Raw genomic sequence first — 20,504 nt, 5'->3', positions numbered from 1 at the left:
AATTTCAACGAACACCTGAAAACAGAAACAGTAATGGTAATTATTTTATTGTCAAAGTAGTTTTTGATGACTGTATTACTCTATAGAAGTCCCTAAAAATGCTAGAAAGTTTCAGTTGGTCTTAAAGACTAGAGAAATGTTTTTTTTTATAAAGAATATTTCCCACAAGATTTTTCAAAATAAATTTTAAACTGATCCTATAATTGTGCCATACCGAGCAATTAACGTTACTTTCTAATTTCTTGCATCGATGACTGATTGATTCGTTTGCAATCACGTTTAATCTACGACGTGGCCAGCTGGCTGAAATTACGAGACAGGATTAAAAGTTACAAAATTTACGACTTCGTTGCTTCGCTCTGGGAGATATATTAACCAGTTGCAGCGGAAAACCTGAAAGCAACCAAGCGTGTTCGAGCAAGATGTAATCTAAGAATCAATGTACCATAATCGGAGCCAAACCTTTTCGATACACTGATTAATTATTTATTTGTCCCAAACTATCCTATGTTAGACTTATCAACGCAACGAAAAGTTATAGATTTTGCATCTCGTAAGTCAGGTTCATAGTTTCTATTAACCAGTTTCGCAGCTCCGAGAGCTTCAGGAGCGAGCAAGGTGTAATGTCGAATCGATGTACCATAATCGTCTGACTTAGGTGTCTTTCGTTTCGAGCAGAGTCTTCAGCGTGCTTACTGCCCACAGAACTGGTATACATGTACCTTACGTGTGCTCACATACTAGTCATGTACATACCGGGTGAGACTTAATATTACCACTCACAAACAGAGTGAAAACTTCGATTTAAGTGAAACTTTGTAAACATACAAAGCTTTTAATACCTTATACAAATTGTATTAATTAAAAGAATCGATAAACAATGGATGTAATTCTTAATCATTGGTTTCTACGGACCTCTATCTAGCTATGGCTCTTTTTGGGTCCTTGGATCATTGGCTAAGAACCATTGATCTAATCTGACTGCTCTAAAAAAGAAAAAACTAACAAATGCCTAACTTTCTCAAATGTTATAGCATTTCTTGCTTGGACAGCCGGAATTACCCCATTTAACCCTAAAATCCGAATTACCCTAGTCTGTTAGTTTGTTAGTTTGTTAGTTTAACCGAAACTTTGTAAATATACAAAGCTTTTAATACCTTATACAAATTGTATTAATTAAAAGAATCGATAAACAATGGATGTAACTCTTAATCATTGGTTTCCACGGACCTCTATCTAGCTATGGCTCTTTTTGGGTCCGCGAACCATTGATCTAACTAATCTGACTGCTCTAAAAAAGAAAGAACTAACAAATGTCTAACTTTCTGAAATATTATAGCATTTCTTGCTTGGGCAGCCGGAATTACCCCGTTTTACCCTAAAATTAACTTTCAATTTGAACAATAGGTTTATTAATAAGTAACTCGGCGATGTATTAACCAGTACTTATAATGAAATTACGTTTTAGATAAAAATGGCGATTTTCAGCACGTTGCTTGCCATCTTGCAATTATTACTCATCGATGCAGCGTCGACGGTACCGGGGACATGGATGTGAGTACACTTTTATTAGAACCGTTAGTGTCTGAAAGGGAAACGTTCTATGTTGAATTTATCGACTAAATTCCGGTGGTGTCTCTGTAACTGTCACGATTTCTAAATCAAGGTTGTCGACCAGAAGATGAGCCCTAACAGGAATACGAGTCCCAATGGTCGGAATCATTCACTCCGCCTTGGCGAGACGCGCGGATAAGCGATAACTCTCGAAAGCCTTCCTCATTGGTCGGTACGCCATCTTGTAACACAGACACGCGTCTATTTAACACGTTTGTAGGACTGATGTGGAATGGACATACTGTCGGGGAACCCGACGTTCGCATCAATTCCGAATCTGAAACGTATCGAGCTCGAATTAAAACTTTGGCGACTTATAAGTTCATAATAAATACATGCTCTTTTGTCAAAGACTATAATTATACATTTTCGAGTTCCTTTACTGACAATTAAATCCCTATGGTGCTCAACTCCTGATCAACGATCTATCTCCACTGTTTTAACTACACTTACTGACTAAATTTAATAAACAAAGTAGCTATTTGCAAATTCTTGTACAGTTATTTATCTTCTGAAATAGATTAGAAATAAAAAGGATGAAGAGATAACATTTTACAGATTGATTAACAATAAATTTCTTTCTACTCTCTATCATCAATTTTGCTCCTCCTGATCAACGATCTATCTCCACTATTTTAACTACACTTACTGACTAAATTTAATAAACAAAGTAGCTATTTGCAAATTCTTGTACAGTTATTTAGCTTCTGAAATAGATTAGAAATAAAAAGGATGAAGAGATAACATTTTACAGATTGATTAACAATAAGTTTCTTTCTACTCTCTATCATCAATTTTGCTCCTCCTGATCAACGATCTATCTCCACTATTTTAACTACACTTACTGACTAAATTTAATAAACAAAGTAGCTATTTGCAAATTCTTGTACAGTTATTTATCTTCTGAAATAGATTAGAAATAAAAAGGATGAAGAGATAACATTTTACAGATTGATTAACAATAAATTTCTTTCTACTCTCTATCATCAATTTTGCTCCTCCTGATCAACGATCTATCTCCACTATTTTAACTACACTTACTGACTAAATTTAATAAACAAAGTAGCTATTTGCAAATTCTTGTACAGTTATTTAGCTTCTGAAATAGATTAGAAATAAAAAGGATGAAGAGATAACATTTTACAGATTGATTAACAATAAGTTTCTTTCTACTCTCTATCATCAATTTTGCTCCTCCTGATCAACGATCTATCTCCACTATTTTAACTACACTTACTGACTAAATTTAATAAACAAAGTAGCTATTTGCAAATTCTTGTACAGTTATTTAGCTTCTGAAATAGATTAGAAATAAAAAGGATGAAGAGATAACATTTTACAGATTGATTAACAATAAGTTTCTTTCTACTCTCTATCATCAATTTTGCTCCTCCTGATCAACGATCTATCTCCACTATTTTAACTACACTTACTGACTAAATTTAATAAACAAAGTAGCTATTTGCAAATTCTTGTACAGTTATTTAGCTTCTGAAATAGATTAGAAATAAAAAGGATGGAGAGATAACATTTTACAGATTGATTAACAATAAGTTTCTTTCTACTCTCTATCATCAATTTTGCTCCTCCTGATCAACGATCTATCTCCACTATTTTAACTACACTTACTGACTAAATTTAATAAACAAAGTAGCTATTTGCAAATTCTTGTACAGTTATTTAGCTTCTGAAATAGATTAGAAATAAAAAGGATGAAGAGATAACATTTTACAGATTGATTAACAATAAATTTCTTTCTACTCTCTATCATCAATTTTGCTCATCATTGTATGGAAATGTGATCCAAGAAAAACAAAGAGATCGAGTATGGTTGTCTTAGACTTTCAGCCTGTTTCTGTCCGAATTTCTCCCATCTTTCATTTTGGTTACGGGTCATTGAGAGAAATATAGAACCGGTCCGTGAATTACGGTCATTATTTTGGTCACGGCTTTCTTTCAGAATTTTTGGACGAAGATAATTCCCTGTAAAACGTTGGGAAAGGGATGAGGAATAATATTGCGTGAAATTTGTACTCCCCCCCTCCATAGAAATTATCCGATTACTTCGCACGATCTCCGGAGAGACAAATCGGAGGTTGTGGCGACGTAATCGATAAATTAATATGAAGAGAAAGGATACGGTTCGCTACGCCCATAGAAATCTGACAAAAATTGCTCGCGCAACTGTTATAATTTATAGTTCTTTGTCCGCGATGCGACGAGAACGCGTCGTGGGAACCCGATCGAAGAATTTTTCGAAATGGCCTGTCTAATTTCCCCAACGTACCCCTGGCAACGGTGTGTCTAATCCCTGAATTGCCCTTCTCGCCCTTCCGTTACACCCTTACACGTCCGTGACCAATCGCTGAATGGTCCCGGGATCGCTACAGTTTTTCTTCGCGTGGAATTTCCATCGCGGCGGACAGGATCTTCATGGTCGACTTTGTAACTGGATTTTCGAGAAAATCTCATTTTCGTCGGTAGTCGAAACGCTTTGAAAATCACGCTACGCATTCTCGTCGGGGTAAAGTCGTTCCAAGCATTTGCTTCGACGTTTCCAAAGATTATCAGGTTTTCCCATCTTCCTTTTCAATGGACGTTTAAATATTCGCAGATGACAATTGTTATTGATCGATCGGGTCAGTGAAACTTTCTTCGTTTTATAATCTCTTCTCTAAGCATTTCTAGTCAGGTGAATGCCTAATCATATGGGCGGGACTCGCAATCAGAGAATCTCCATAATATGTATGTTAATCCTTCTTACTTGGGCTTACGTTCAGACCTCGAGAGATTATATGTCTTCGTTTTAATTCCCTCCATATCGCGGTTTAATTAGATTAGAATCGTTGTGCCTTGGCGTGCGGTCTGGGTTGGGTCTGTTACTTTCTCAAAGTATTTTCTTCTCTTCCTTTCATTCCACAATAATATTTACTAGTTAAATGTATCTCAAAAGCTCTTTCAGCATTTTAGAAGTTGTCTTCTAATGAAAATATTGGAATCTAAAAAAGAAAAATTCATAATTTTCTTTTTAAAACATTTTAAGGAAATGTAAGACCCTTGCAAGACTTTTGAACAGCAGTGTACATAGTACTTTCTTATCGAGGAGTGTAATTTAATATACAAGAGAAACAAATTAATTACGGTGTACGCGTCCGCATAATAATGATGTAACACAGCTGGTACAAAGGTCTACACACGATAAAATGATCCGACCAATATAAGCGTGCATTATTCTCGCTAATCTACTCTCTGGTATCAACGTAACAATCCCTTAAGTCACGACTAAGAGCCAACATCCAGATTAGATTCCGGACACATTGTAGTGCGCGTTCGTGTCCAGAAATGAATTGATTCACGCCGCGCCGCTCTCCCAGGCATTATTTCAACGTAAATTGCCGCGATATCGAAATGGCCAGATTAAAGGGTGGCGTCGAGACATTTTTCTCAGCCCACGTGAAAAGAAAGCGGCGGCGCAGCCCGTAGACGTGTCTCTTACATTCTACGAGATCTCCACAGATTTTAACTTCGATTTAAATCCCGTTCTGCGGTGTATTTCTTAAAATTTCCTTCAATTTGTCGTTACGAGTCGTTTCGTCCAGCGGTAGCCCCAAATATTATCTTCTTCTTCATTCCATCTTCGACAAATTTCGAAGACTCAACATGCTCGTTATTGGTCACCTTGTCAATTAAAAGACGTTCCAACGTTGGAAATAGGTGGTAATAGCTTGGTGTAAGATCCAAAGATATATTGTTGAATATTGTCATCCTGTAACATTTCTTTGTTTTGGTTACAAGAGTCAGGGTATTTGGTCACCTTCTTGCCAATTAAAAAACATTGCAACGTTCGAAATAGGTGGTAATAGCTTGGTGTAAGATCCAAAGATAATATGGATGCCATAGAATAATTGTTGAATATTGTCATCCTATAACATTTCTTTGTTTTGGTTACAAGAGTCAGGGTATTTGGTCACCTTCTTGCCAATTAAAAAACATTGCAACGTTCGAAATAGGTGGTAATAGCTTGGTACAAGATCCAAAGATATATGGGTACAATAGAATAATTGTTGAATATTGTCATCCTATAACATTTCTTTGTTTTGGTTACAAGAGTCAGGGTATTTGGTCACCTTCTTGCCAATTAAAAAACATTGCAATGTTGGAAATAGGTGGTAATAGCTTGGTACAAGATCCAAAGATATATTGTTGAATATTGTCATCCTATAACATTTCTTTGTTTTGGTTACAAGAGTCAGGGTATTTGGTCACCTTCTTGCCAATTAAAAAACATTGCAACGTTCGAAATAGGTGGTAATAGCTTGGTACAAGATCCAAAGATAATATGGATGCCATAGAATAATTCTTGAATATTGTCATCCTATAACATTTCTTTGTTTTGGTTACAAGAGTCAAGGTATCTGATTTTAACTGTATTTTGAATCTAAATATTCAAATAAATTTAATACATCTGATGCATCTGTGTAGAAGTTTCCTTCTGGAGGTTGTAGCTAATAAAGTTCCTTCAGCTATGGAATATAGGATTTAATTTAGGACATCCGGTACATGGGGCCACGCGATTGTTGCTACAATCTTTTAAGAGACACGAGGCATTACTTTTTGGGACGGCGCAGCGCCTGATGCCCCACGAATTTGTGTGGGCAGGATCCTTCGAAATATTATCGTTCCCTTCCCTGCGATTCCCGGCGTCATTGTTTTAGGGGAGTGCAAAGCTGATGATATATCACAGTCGAAACGTGTTTCGGAATATTAATGCTGTTTATTATGTACTCCCTACCACGATCTCATACGCTACAGGACATTTTAGTTACGATGAAGAAGATTGCAATTTATTTATCATTTCTATCAACTTCATAATTCCGCGTTGTTATTTTCTTCGGGGGAAAGAACAATTTAATATCCTCTTCAGCGTCGATTTAACGCATTTTAAAAGAATGGTATAAATGGTAACCGAATGGTACCAAATGCAATTAATATGGTAGATCCAAGATTTATAGATATTGTGATTCATCGATTCTACGTGCAATCACTTGATTTATCCATTTAACGACAGTGCACTTTTCTTCTGTTTGTTTTCAAAGTCGAAAGAAGTATTGAAAAGTTACCATTTTCCAACCGTACGGTAAATCTCTCTTCTTCATTGTTTCCCACGCATGGTAGTCGTTCGTATCCGCACAAAGGTCGCTAGAATGCGTTTCGTGTGCCTGATTGGCGACATTAGCGCATTCAAGTGTACCCGTATCGTATCTGAAACGTATACGCGCAGCCGTTTCGGCTTTCAGATTGGTAGCCCCGTTAGACTTCCCCTGACTCTTGTTTGTGACGGCAGCGTTCCATCATCTCACTCGGTTGACTCACAAATGTGCCATTAAAAGTTGCCGCAAAAACCCGTTCCTCGCTCGCTGCTTTCCTGCTCCGAATTCGTATAATCGCCGTAACAAATTTGTAGAAATTGTGCTGCGTTTGCGTTGGTAGTTCGGTAAAGAATGGGCACGCAATATTTATCCTTTTGCGTTCCAAGACTTTTCTCTGATCACTATTACCGACCGATAGCCTATTAATCGACTTTTTTACCGGCCAACGCTTACCGACCGATAGCGTATTAATCAACTTTTTTACCGGTCGGTAAAGTGTTAAATGACACTGCGTTGAAATCAATTATTTTATTCGATTGATATTCGCTTCGTAATCTTGTGTAAGGTTCTCCAATAAAGGCGATTAAACTTTCAATCGTTATGATCGCCATATTTGTTATTCAACGCGTCGATGTAGTCTCAGAATGTTGCTACTATGAGGGCGAGTGTTGCTGAGAAGTTTTGTCGATTCCACGATGTTTTCAAGAATTATTCCCCAGACTTCCGTGTACCTAAAATACACGTGAAACGAGCTCTACTATAAATACAAGCCACTTTGGGCATGCGACTTTAAATTAAACCCTCCCGCCAGCAAAGTGTTAATTCAATGAATCTGACACTGCGTAAACCTGGCCACATGTTTCTTGATGCAGACTGGTACACAATCGGACTCATTGTCGCGACGCATTGTCGCAGAGCTAAATCTCGACGAAGGCCGGGCAACGTCTAGGTAGTCCCACCACAATGATCGAATGAATTGACCATTACCTTCTACCTTCGTTCTACCCGGGGTTATTCCACGCGAAGAACACTTTTCGAAATACTATTTTCAATGATGATATTTGAATATATTGTAGCCTTTAGCTACCTTTTTTCTAATAAATCAGAACCAAATAAAAATTCAAAAAACAAAAAAGAAAGTTTGTTTAACACTTTACCGACCGGTAGCGGTTGATTAATACGCTATCGGTCGGTAAGCGTTGGTCGGTAAAAAAGTCGATTAATAGGCTATCGGTCGGTAATGTGTTAATTATTTAGAAGTGTAAGTCTGATAAGGTGTAATCAAGCGTTAATTTGACTACAGCAAAACTGTCTGCGTATTGTGCTGGTTATTTAAGAATGATTAATGGTTACATTCGTCTGATGTTAACTTCGTGGTTACCAGAAACGTCGGTTTGCAACATTTCCCGCAACTCGAGTCTACGCAAATGATAGAAACCTACGACGTGGCGGCGTCTAGTATTTGCCACGGGCTGAAGGGTCTCTCGCAGGGCCAAGGGAAACTATGTCAACTTTCCGTGGATCACATGCCAAGTGTGGCAAGAGGCGCTAAGTTTGGGATTGTCGAGTGCCAGCACCAATTCCGCGACCGAAGGTGGAATTGTTCCACCGTTCATGACGAGTCCGTGTTTGGACCTATGCTCAGATTAGGTAAGCCACTTCTAAAAATTGTTTTATTTAAATGAGCTTTTATTTGAATAAAAACAGGGTGAAAAGGTATTTGAAGAAAAATAGGGTGTTTGGTCACCATTGGAAAAAATTTTAATGGGAGATTCTAGATGCCAAAATAAGACGAAAATCAAGAATATAAATTTGTTGACAGAGGCTTCATTAAAAAGTTATTAAAAAATTTTAAATCATTCTAAAAAAAATTATATTTAGTTACAGGGGTCAATTACAAGCATTTTTGGTAATTAGACATACCCTCGAAATCCTACCCACTTTCGAGAAAAAAATTCAGTAAGTGGTCAAATTTTTCGGCGAAAAAAAAAAATTTCAAATCGTTCTAAAAAAAATATTTTTTGCTAGAACAGTTAATTACAATCATTTTTTATGAATAGACATACCCTCGAAATCTTACGCGTTTTCGAGAAAAAAATTCGAGAAGAAGTTAAATTTTTCGACAAAATTAAAAATTTTCAAATCGTTATAAAAAAATTATTTTTAGTTGCAGACGTCAATTAGAATAATTTTTGGTGAATAGACCTACCCCCGAAATCCTACCCACTTTCGAGAAAAAAATTCGAGAAGGAATGAAATTTTGCGACAAAATTAAAAAATTTCAAATCGTTCTGAAAAAAATATTTTTAGCTAGGAGAGCTAATTACAATCATTTTTGGTGAATAGATATACTCTCGAATTCCTACGCGTTTTCGAGAAAAAAATTCGAGAAGGAATGAAATTTTTCGACAAAATTCAAAAATTTCAAATCGTTTTGGAAAAATTATTTTCGGTTGTGGGGGTCAATTAGAATAATTTTTGGTCAATACACATACCCCCGAAATCCTACGCACTTTCGAGAAAAAAATTCTTTACCGAAAATATACCGTGTGGCGGGAAATGTTTCTATAACTTTTGAACGAAGCCTCAAACAACAAATTAGTATCCTTGATTTTCGTCTTATTTTGGCATCTAGAACCTCCCATTAAAATTTTTTTGCAATTTCACGTTGTGATAATTCACCATCTTTGAGCAGATCAACAGTACACATTCATATCAATTTTTAACATTCTTTCTCTTAAGTTTTACTTACCCTCCAACGATTCACGTACAAAATTGTACATGAAAGAATTCTGTTTCGTTTATTAATCCTATCATCCTCTCAAAGATCACATAAGACATCACACATCCGGACACACACAGACAAATCGTGCATTCTCAGAATCACTCGTTGCTCGTTATCGATGCTCCGTTATAAACATATGCCCAGTCCTCGATCATTCATCGCTCAGGGGAAATCTATAAATAATTTCTTTTATTTAGCTTGATTCAAAGTTAGTAAACATTTAATGTAAAAAAAACTGGGACGAATTGTTTATATTGCAAACAAATTATTGGACACATTGAAAGATGCTACAGTATTAGATACAAGTTACGTAAATCAAATTGAAAACACAAACATTCGACAAGTGGCACGTATCTGAAAAAATATAATTAAAAATACAATAAATTTCTGACACAATTATTTGTCGAATGAATAATTCTTCTCTTTTTCGTAGCTAGCAGGGAAACTGCGTTCGTTCATGCTATCACAGCTGCAGGGGTAGTTTATTCGATCAGCAGATCCTGCAGGGACGGCCAGTTATCTTCCTGTGGCTGTTCCAGAAGCAGCAGACCTAGAGATCTAGATCGACATTGGATTTGGGGAGGCTGTGGCGACAACCTCGAGTACGGATACAAGTAAGTGCTCTCATTTTCGTACAAAAAATAATCACACATTTTCGCTGATTCGATTTGTATCTGCAGAAGACGATTTTCATTCACTCTGTTTTAATATAACAAACAGTAACATGATCCTCTTCTGCACAGACATACTCGTCGTTCACATTCAAATACCGTATATCGTCTACGTTTAATTTAATATTAAAGAATTCTTTTGTTAAACATACATGATAAATTAACTTCTTCAATTGTTACAGATTTACCCAAGCATTCGTCGACGTTAGAGAACGGGAACGCAGCTTTAAAAGGGGTAGCAGAGAGCAAGGCAGAAGTCTGATGAATCTTCATAATAACGAAGCTGGTCGCAGGGTACAGTTTACTCTTTAAAACAAAAAAAACAAATTATGTTTTTGTAATGACAAAGAAAAGAGTGAACAAACGAGGGCACGGAATATATAAAAATCATTAATACTTTCTTTACAGGCTGTCATTAAAAGATCTAAGGTAACTTGCAAGTGCCACGGGGTTTCCGGAAGTTGCAGTTTGATTACTTGTTGGCAACAACTGGCATCATTTCGAGAAATTGGTACGATTTTCCTTTTCAAATAAATACATATTGTTTTGAAAATTGTTAAGAAAATATCAATGGAGATTGTTTTAAAACACATCGCACTATTAAGCATTACAGAACGTAATATTATAATGAAATGTGATCAACGAATTCTGGTATACATAATGAAGCTACTAATTATGTAATTATATTTACAGGTGATTTTCTATTAGATAAATACGATGGGGCAACAGAGGTCAGGGTAAATAGGCGTGGGCGTCTTTCTATGCGAGATCCAAGATTTTCTTTACCCACAGCGAATGATCTCGTTTATTTGGACGAGTCTCCAAACTATTGTCTTCCTAATGAAACATTCGGATCACTAGGTAACAAATTTACATTCTTACAGAGGCTAAGAAACACAAAAGAAAAGAATTGATATACATAAATTGTAAAGTACTGCTTATTTTAAAGAATTGGAAAATAAAGCAAATTAAAAGTTGTACGAGAACACCAATCTATTGGTTCTATGATTACATGGGACGTATTCGATTATTAAAATGGAAACTAATATTTATTAGGTACACACGGCAGAATTTGCAACAGAACATCATCTGGTATGGACGGATGTAATCTCCTTTGTTGTGGTAGGGGTTACAACACACAGAAATCAACTATCCGAGAAAGATGCGAGTGCAAATTTCATTGGTGTTGCTTCGTAGAATGTAAAACTTGTGTTAAGAGTATAGACATTCACACTTGCAAATAAAATCTCGATCATATCAATATTTGTAAAAACTTGATTTGACTTTTGAAATTCAACTTTATTTGTATCTTTGGGAAACCTGATTGATTAAAAGAATTTAACGTAACTACAAGGATGAATTGAATGTACCAAAATAATTTAAAAGGTTCATATAAACACGATTTGAGAAGTCAACATCCTATCTGACATTGTTTCCAAATTACAAGCGTTTTTGTGTTTAATCTTCACAAAAGTCTTTTGTTTTTAAATAATCCTAAGATAGAACTTAAATATTTATTTATTTATTTATTATACTTATTTTGTGTTGATTATAAATAACTTTAAAAAATTAGTTATGTTAACACAGTTTGTACAAAAAAAACATGGAAATACAAAAACGTCTGTAACTCGGGCATAAAGTCGAATAGTATTAATGAAGTACTTGGTACTAAATTATGCTTATTGAAACAAGGTACTTCGTGTATGTTAACATCATTCAATACGATCAAATGTAGCGTTGAATCTACAAAAAGTCAATATAGAAAAAGAAAATCGTTTCTTTCAACCTTCTCCAATTCTCACATAAATGTGTTTTAAAAACATGAGTTTACTAATTAATTTATAAATGTATTAATCGACGTGTTAAGCGGCCTATACAAAATATGTACACAAAAATTTACATTATGCTCAATTAGTTGTATAATTAATATAATTGTTTGTATCTCGATGGAACCAATATTGACAAATGATCTGTGATTTCATACATTTAACAAGATCGAACGGAACATTCTATGACTTTTTAAAACTATATCAATATGATCTATTACTCAGAATTGTAATGCAATTACAAATACAGTATTATCTTTATTGAAAACTACTTTTTATTAGTATAAAATAAGTGTATTGTAAGGTGTAGTGATAATGAATTCTGCACAGGTATATTTAATGTTTTGATACATTGTAACTTTACTGTATTTGCCATAGGTTAGATGTTTATTTAATATCGATATGATTATTTATTGCTATCCTTGTGTAGTGTATGGTGTACAAACTTACATACTTCAAGTTTAAAAAGTTTAAATAATAAAACAAATTGCAGCTAAAGTGGAAATCATTTTTTCGTAATCCCATATAATTAATAATATATTTTAACTGTTATAAGAGAAATTTTTGCATTCCAGAGTATGTGCACTATTATTTTTCAATTCTTTTATTAGAAAACACTACTCTTAGCGATACAAAATGTAATTTTCCATCCTCTTACACTCTTACCTTTTTAAAAGAGTATCAGCTGACAATTAATAGCTATGCAATTTCAAAATCCTTGTTATTGTTCTGTGCTAATCCATTAGGATGCATTTTCTATGTCAAAATGCCTTTAAACTATCTACCTTCGGTACTTCAAAATACATTTATGCTAACCCATATATTGTATAGTATCAAGTGTGTTGATTACCATTAAAAATAATATATACGAACAAATTTTATAACTCACGTTTGGTCTTTTATATTTTACACATTATATATACAACTACTCGAAAGATTCCCAAGGTTTATCTTCACGGTGGAAATATGATTTATTCCAATGATTGTATCTCTTTGGTTCTTGCAAACAAATTTCATTCTTTTCTAATTCCTCGATCAAAAGTTTCATTTTAGTTGAAGTTATAGAGTACTCGGGAACATAAATCTCAGTTATTCCGCATTCCAAACAACGTTGCGCAAGTACACGCCCTACACATACGTATGTCGACACATCTTTTGTTCTAAAAGATATTGTTCACAACTTCGTTAACTTTTTAAAATTATTTTTATGTTCTAAGTTAACGGAATAACATAAGGTGTTTAAAAAATGGTCAGACGATACAATTTAATTTCAAATTTACACGAACCTGTATAATTGTGATTTTATACCCAGTTCTTGGCTCGATACTATAATAACAGGACCGTTCTTATAATGTTCTATTTCCGCGGAAACATAACGCTGAGAAGTATGCACGTTCAATCTACATGAAATTTAATTATAAACATTATAGTTATATTAATTTATCAGTATTTCTTAACAGTGTCTGCATATGGCAATCGCGGTTTGCAAATTCGTTTCATGAGCAAAGTAACCTCACATTTTTCTAGATTAAAACAATAATAACATTACGGTTTTCCAGTAAAAAGAAAGTGTTAAAACGTGCACAGAAAAGACACTGTTAAGGTTAGGGCAAACGTTATATCGATATAGCCATTTTACTTGTGCCAAAACGCAAATCCAGGTTTCTCCAAAGTATAACCAATAGGTTTCCATGCAATCCTTAAACGTTCTAAATTTCTTGGATTACGGTTTCTAATTTCTTTGCAATTTTCTATTATCTCTTTATTTCCGTGCACTTGCCTCTTAATGAATAAATTACTAACACGAGTTCTCAGAAACATTTCAAACTTTTATTTATGTAAATAAAAAATGTAAGTTTTTTAGACGTTTTGTTTCGATTATTTCATTTATCACGTATTCAAACAAAACTTCTATGTACATAGACACATTTCCCAAAAATTTTAATCTAAAACTTCTTAAATGGACACCGTAAACGTTAGACGATAGACCGGCGCCATTAGGAAAATGGCGTCTCTGTTTAACACGAAATCGAGAAAGATGGCGGACATAAGTTTTTTTTTCTTGTTCTCGAAACACACTCGTCGACTTATAATCTGGATTAGCGATAGGATTTATACCGATACTGATCACATTCAGTTAATTTAGTACAAAAATACTCAATAGGAAATATCGATATATTCTTAGATCATATCGGAAATCAAATTGGTTCAATTCAAACTTCGATCAGCAAATGGCGACTATTTAAACACTCTGGTAGAGATGGTGTTCGCTGGTGGGGGGAATCCAATATGGCGGAAACGATAATTCGCCATGTGCCATTCGAAATTTATAAACAAGTTGTATACATTTGTACACATTCTTAGTTTATTTAATTTTTTTAAGTATTATGTATAATAAGTTATAAAAATGCAGAAAATTAAAAGAAAAAATGTGGTATGTAACAACAGAATACTATATTGTAACCATACATTGTAATTTGTAAGCATTAAAAACTTAATCTTTCTTTAGAACAAAGCTATTGAATTACTTCAATTGAATAGAAAAAGTGGAGTGAAAAGAAAAATGGAAACAGAAGAGGAAGTGAAATTGAAACGAACTTCTGAACAATGTAAAATTGTGCATTGCTACAAAAGAAGGGGAAGATATCATTCCGTGGCTCTTTCAAAGCAAACAATTCTTTCTGAAATGAAATCACATGTTATTCACAGAGATTGGAGTAAAGTTAGAAATTTACTTTTGTTGTTACTTCATTCGTCTACTGATATAGAGCCTTTGATATGGCGTTATTGTTTTATCCTTACGCTATATAGCAATAACGATAATATATTTAATATTTCTCATTTGTTCAGAATGTGTATTGGTAATTTAGATGCAGATAGGGATTTGATATTGAAAAATATGCTGCTTTTGTCACATTCTAAAAAGTAGGATTAGTAATTTTATATCTAATAAATCATTTCAAATATTTAGAAAATTTTCTAAAACAACCGACTAGCGACCTATTCGATTAGTGTACTGTACCAATGTTATTTTCAATAGTATTGAAAAAGAACCAACTCACCTACTAACACAGGTTTCAAACGAAACCGTCCCTCGATAAAGAAGACTAATATGAGTCTCTCCTCGCTCTTGAAACAGCTGAAATCCAACTTGCGTTAACCGGCAGCATCTCACGGTTATATCTTTCGCACAATGGTCAAATGACGCTATAAACTTGGCTTTAACTTATAATCATAAATGACTGGACCCTTTGATATACATATAATAGCTAATTACGGGAATACGAACATCCTTTTGTACTTGATATATAAAAATCTTCTACTCTCGAGCAATTAACATGTTGAATCTTTCAACGCATTGTTTATTTATAAAAGAACATTTCTATTCTTTTGATAATGTTTGTACGGTGGATTTGTTTCTGCTAATTAATTTTACTGTACTTTAATAACTTCTTCCTTCATTGTGCAATTTAAAAATTATTTTACGTCGTTCCAGTATAGTTTCCAACCAACTTCTTTCAATCAATCTTAGAAATAAAGAAAATATATATTATCAAACATGGTATAAATACTTTTATGCAAGAAATAACTTAAAATTGATATATCATTGTTTTTTATATACTTTAGTTAACTGATTATTTAACAAGTAATAAATTTATTAATATACAATGTACGAGGAAAAGTATAATTACTTAGCTTTGATATAAAACAGAGGTTTCTTTAACTTAATTCTCAATATAATTTGCGGTAAGTTTCATCTATAAAACAATTTATACACAGTCTTCAAGATACAGTTTTCTCTTAAAAAAAGATTTATGTAAATTATTGAAAATGTATTGTAACAATATTCAAGGTATGTTGAAAATGATATATTAAGTCTCAAATATGTACAGACAAAGTAACCAAAAAATCAACAAGAAGTATTTTTAAATATCGATTTATGTGTTTTACTTCAGGTAATAAATGTTGATTATCTCAAATTTTACAAAGGCAGCATTTACATTAAATATTTCGTAAACTATTTTGCGATGCAACTTCGTGTTAATCGACTACTGTTGCAATAAAAACACAATGAAGGAAAAAATGATATAAAAAAAAAAGGACTATTAAATTACTAATGTTTACCAGTTGAGCATGAAATTAAGATTCAGTCGATATTTGTTATTTGGTTAGGACTAAGAATAATGTACACAATAAATGAACGAGTTTAAAAAATCAGTAAATAGTTGGATGGATATTTTTTTGTACAAGAATTTTCGTACAATTTCAGCTCTTCAGACTATTTAAAAGTTTCAATGTGATTTGAGCTCGAGATTTCAATGACCTGCAACTTTGTCCCAAACTAACTTGTCCGTATTTAATTATAGATGTACGTATATCATCTTCATCATTACTCAGTCCCGTATGTAGTTGAAACTTTTCGAATTCTGTTAGTACCCTATTTAAATTCTTAATCCTTTCTGTGAGTAATATTGAAACATCTTTCCAACTCTGTAACAAATATCAAATATAAAATTAACAATAATTATTAAAAACCAGTACGAAGCTGCAATAAGTTATCTTACATGATCGTTCTCATCCAAAGAAACAGTTTCTATATTTTTGCAGTATTTTTTCCTATTTTTCTTTTGCGAGGATTGAGGTTGTAATCGCGTTGCACACATAGTACATATGGCACTAATAATCGCAAGAGATTCACTACACGTGGACGCTCTTAGCAGAAAATGCTTAAAAGACACTGGAATGTCCTTTTCTGGGATGTTTATTGTTTGAAGACATGGAGACGCTTGTAGCATTTGAATACATTCGAAGTCGGGATAATGAGAGTGAGTCAGTGATTCTACGAGCTGAGCAATTGTTTTAAATTGCTCGGACCAATGGGCTTCGCGTAACCTTTCCACTGCATCCATAGGAACCAATATTTTACACGATCTGTCTTTCTTTCCTTCCGATTCGAATTTTTGAAGTATCAAAGGTATTTGCTCGGTATCTAGTTGTTTTAATTCACTACACAGTCGGACAAGAAGGGAAGAAGTATCAGGCATTGCACATGCTGCTAAGATTTTCAATATTAAGTTCCTTGCTGCGAGTAATCTTAACATGCATACGCGTGTTTCTTCTTGCATCCTAGGGTCCTTTCCATTTTCTGACAACGGTTCCCATCCGCGAATAACCTGATCAAATACAACATATTAATTGTTTAAAACTTCATATCTTGTATTATAAATTACAAAAGTAATTAACCGTATTACCTGCAAATCACGGTTATCTCGTAAAGAATTTAATCGGACCGAATCCTCATCGGGTTGAATATGCATATTATTTAAAGTAGAAATTAACGATGTGCAACTATCGCACCAACTTAATTCCAGGATCATCTTATCTACAGTAGTCATAACAAAGTGAAAGGAGTTTTCCAAACGTTCTTTCAACTCCACAAATTCTTGAATCTTTACAAAACTTCCATATTTATAGGCAAACGTTAGATGATCTGCACTCTGACCACGCATCACAATTAATTAAGTTAGACAGAATTTTTAACCGTTTAAAGTAATTTTATGAAATGTCAATACATACATCCTTGCAATTCGCAATGAAAAATTTAGTGGAGTGATCTAAAGTTGTAGAGGCCAATGAAAGATGGCCGAGAGGAGCGAGCAGTGGTGCGTGTAAATAACCCAATGAATCTAATTGAATATGTTTAACGTCCAATAATGTAAAAACGTGATCTGCTGAACCTACTAATCCTGCTTCCAAATATACTCGTACTAATAAAATTTTTATATGAAAATTTGAAGTACTCGATAATAAACCACGTTCTAATATCGCCATTGCTCTATAAGAATGTATTTATATTTTTACCGTATTGTAAATAAATTTCTTTTCCAAACGCGTACTTATAAAACATTACCTGTACAAATAAGACGGTTCACTGGTACTGTACCATAGTTCGTGCAACAAATGCGTAGCTAAAAGGATATAATAATCCGCTGGACAAAAGTCTGTTTGTAATCTTTCTTGGATCGGACACAATTCATTACCCTTTTCATATAATTTACATAATCGTTCTACTAATTGTAATTGTCCATTCGTGTCTACATATGGAGGCTGATGAAAACCGCAAATACGACGTAATTGTTCTAAATGAATGTGTCTCTGCATCTGTTGCACAGTAGTTGCAAATTCGTCTGGTTTAACACCTATATCTTCTTCTATCTAAAAGAGTAAAAATTTCATACAAATAAATAAGTTGTGTTTCATTGAGGAATACATTCTATTCTTCTAGTACTTACTTGTTTAAGCAACAGTAACCTGCCTGTAGGAGTTAATAAATCTAAATACAGACGCAAATCTCCAACTACACAGCCTTTTTCTCCGAATTGTGAGAAATATTTATGCATTAAACCTATCGGTTTAGAAGCATTTTCAATAATCCCTTTGCTTTGTGTGCGCTTGAGTAATTCAAACTTTGCAAGATACGGAGCTCTGACCTTTCTTTCTGATGTATTTATAATCTTATTAAAGAAATCTAAACACTCTTCTGGTTTTTGATATTTAAGAGCAGCAGAAAGATAGTCTTGATAATACGCCCAGTTGTCTACGCTACTTACAATACACAAAAAATGTGTAATATTAGAATATTATTACAAGAGGTGTGCAAGAACCCGAATATGTCGGGAAAATAAATAAAGCAATAACAACAATGTTATTTTTGTTAGCAGTTCGCCTGAAATAACAAAAACAATCAATCCCGTTTAATGGCATTTACTTTAGTTACTAAAGTAAGATCTTGAACATTGTCGAGGATCCTAATTCACCCGGAGATACTGATTTTTGGAAAGCTTGGAAACCCGTCCCAATCCGATTTCTTGCACACTTCTAATTATTACTAGAAAAATATACACTGAATTATACTCACTTTTCATTGATAAGTTCCTTATACGCGTTAGCAGCTTCGGCAAAACGTTCCAACCTTAGTAAAAGGGCTGCTTTGCGTTGTGGAACAGGTGAAATATGTGAGGCTAAGGGTCCAGATAAAACATTTAACATTTCTTCGTTTTTATCTTGAAGCTCCAATATCATTAAATAAAGTTGGATTTCCGGTTCTGCTTCCATTTTCCCCTCTTTAATTACTTTCAATACCTTGTTTTCATTAATTTATTAAAATTGTTTACGAAAAGACTTATTTATTATGTAATACTTTCACATTAATTTACATACCATTCTTTCTGCTAAAGGCAAAGTAATTTCTTTTGCTATCTCCTCATCTTCATGCGTAGCCTGCATAACTACGCTCATCACAGCCCAAAAATAATAAGGATTTTTTGGTTTTCGTTTATACAAGGCAAGTGCTGTTTCTCGTTGCTTTTTATAATTTCCAAGACGTACATACGACATAAAGAGATGAGTCAATAATTCCTCATTGTTTGGATTTGCATTTACCGCAGCCTCGTATACTTCGCTAATTTTATTTGCTACAAATAAGCACGTCCAAAGTTATGGTAAATATTTATTTTATAAGCTTTGTCCTAAACCTGTTTAGTTTTAAGAGGTTTTTTCAAAAAAGCCCTTTACTTTGTCATTCTCCTTCAATCTATATCTCTTTCAATGCTAAAATATAGTCTCTTTTTATAATACCCCCATAAAATACACAGTTTTAGAGCAAAGTAAATATTTATCAAAGTTATATATCTTATTACATACGATAAACATAATATGTATGTGAAAAAAACTATGAGTATGATTTAAACTCACGTTGATGTATCTCTCTATAACAAATGCTCATAACTTGCAGCGTAGAATCCTCACAAGGTACTTCGGAACGTACCTCATCCATAATAACTTGACACTTCGTTTCATTTCCCAGCCGCAATAAAGCTAGAGCTTTCAATACTTTTGCACACTGATTACTCGAGTGTTTCTTAAGGACCTTATCTGCCTCTTGAAGAGCTTTCTTATTATTTCCATTATCCAACCAATCTAGAGTGCATAATGTGGTAATGTTACATAACCTCATTACTGGTTAAGTATTGAATGTAAATTCATATGGAAATTATAAAATTAAAACTTTGTATCGTAAATAAAGATACCAATAGTATACGTACCATATATAGGACGTAATCGACGTTCGTTAACAATATTTTCCACTTTGACCTTAGACGCCATGATACTTTTTATGGTAATTTTAAATCAACAAACCGAAAGAGCAAACATTCCTCCGTCTCGATCAGCGCTGTCCGGCGTAGGGGCCCCTCACCCGCCTGCTTCCCCTTCCAAACTATCTTTCGCGCAACGTAACTTTGTTGTCAAGGAAACCGCGCGATGCTAAAGAGGCGACTATGACAAGTTAGTTGTAACAGCTAGCAGACGCCACGCGTGCACTGATCTCTATACGCTGGATTCCGGATCATACTTAATGCGGTATCACACACAGTGTAGCCAGATTTGGCATAATTTA

At 34.1% G+C, this 20,504-nt stretch overlaps 3 protein-coding genes across 5 annotated transcripts; 1 reads left to right on the top strand and 2 right to left on the bottom strand.

Annotated features, from left to right (window-relative positions):
* The first annotated feature begins 1,474 nt into the window (after positions 1-1,474).
* On the top strand, positions 1,475-11,529 carry LOC122401877 (protein Wnt-5b-like). Its single transcript, XM_043404295.1, has 7 exons — positions 1,475-1,554; positions 8,149-8,414; positions 9,983-10,163; positions 10,403-10,514; positions 10,629-10,731; positions 10,914-11,081; positions 11,277-11,529. Exons 1-7 carry the CDS (start codon positions 1,475-1,477, stop codon positions 11,462-11,464), a joined length of 1,098 nt encoding a protein of 365 aa, XP_043260230.1. The 3' UTR covers positions 11,465-11,529.
* On the bottom strand, positions 10,450-14,452 carry LOC122401873 (39S ribosomal protein L18, mitochondrial). Of its 3 annotated transcripts, XR_006259470.1 has the most exons (5): positions 13,686-14,452; positions 13,333-13,446; positions 12,713-13,206; positions 10,912-11,057; positions 10,450-10,742 (listed from the first exon to the last, which is right to left on the bottom strand). XR_006259470.1 is itself a non-coding variant. In XM_043404292.1 (3 exons), exons 1-3 carry the CDS (start codon positions 13,865-13,867, stop codon positions 12,972-12,974), a joined length of 531 nt encoding a protein of 176 aa, XP_043260227.1. In that variant the 5' UTR covers positions 13,868-14,452; the 3' UTR covers positions 11,856-12,971. The 3 variants fall into 3 exon arrangements, 1 of the variants encoding a protein (XP_043260227.1); XR_006259471.1 differs by lacking the exon at positions 10,450-10,742 and having other exon boundaries at positions 11,012-11,107; XM_043404292.1 differs by lacking the exons at positions 10,450-10,742; positions 10,912-11,057 and having other exon boundaries at positions 11,856-13,206.
* A 1,347-nt stretch (positions 14,453-15,799) lies between these two features.
* Positions 15,800-20,293, bottom strand: LOC122401838 (N-alpha-acetyltransferase 25, NatB auxiliary subunit). Its single transcript, XM_043404225.1, has 10 exons — positions 20,152-20,293; positions 19,802-20,026; positions 19,268-19,521; positions 18,966-19,189; positions 18,340-18,649; positions 17,958-18,262; positions 17,624-17,882; positions 17,299-17,544; positions 16,612-17,220; positions 15,800-16,537 (listed from the first exon to the last, which is right to left on the bottom strand). The coding sequence occupies exons 1-10, from the start codon at positions 20,210-20,212 to the stop codon at positions 16,313-16,315; spliced, it is 2,718 nt and encodes a 905-aa protein (XP_043260160.1). The 5' UTR covers positions 20,213-20,293; the 3' UTR covers positions 15,800-16,312.
* Positions 20,294-20,504: the final 211 nt, after the last annotated feature.

This window comes from Colletes gigas, unplaced genomic scaffold, assembly GCF_013123115.1.
Source record: "Colletes gigas isolate AHSC1104 unplaced genomic scaffold, ASM1312311v1 Colletes_gigas_Sc00029, whole genome shotgun sequence".
Lineage (NCBI taxonomy): Eukaryota > Metazoa > Arthropoda > Insecta > Hymenoptera > Colletidae > Colletes > Colletes gigas.
This window is presented reverse-complemented; position numbering and strand designations above follow the sequence as displayed.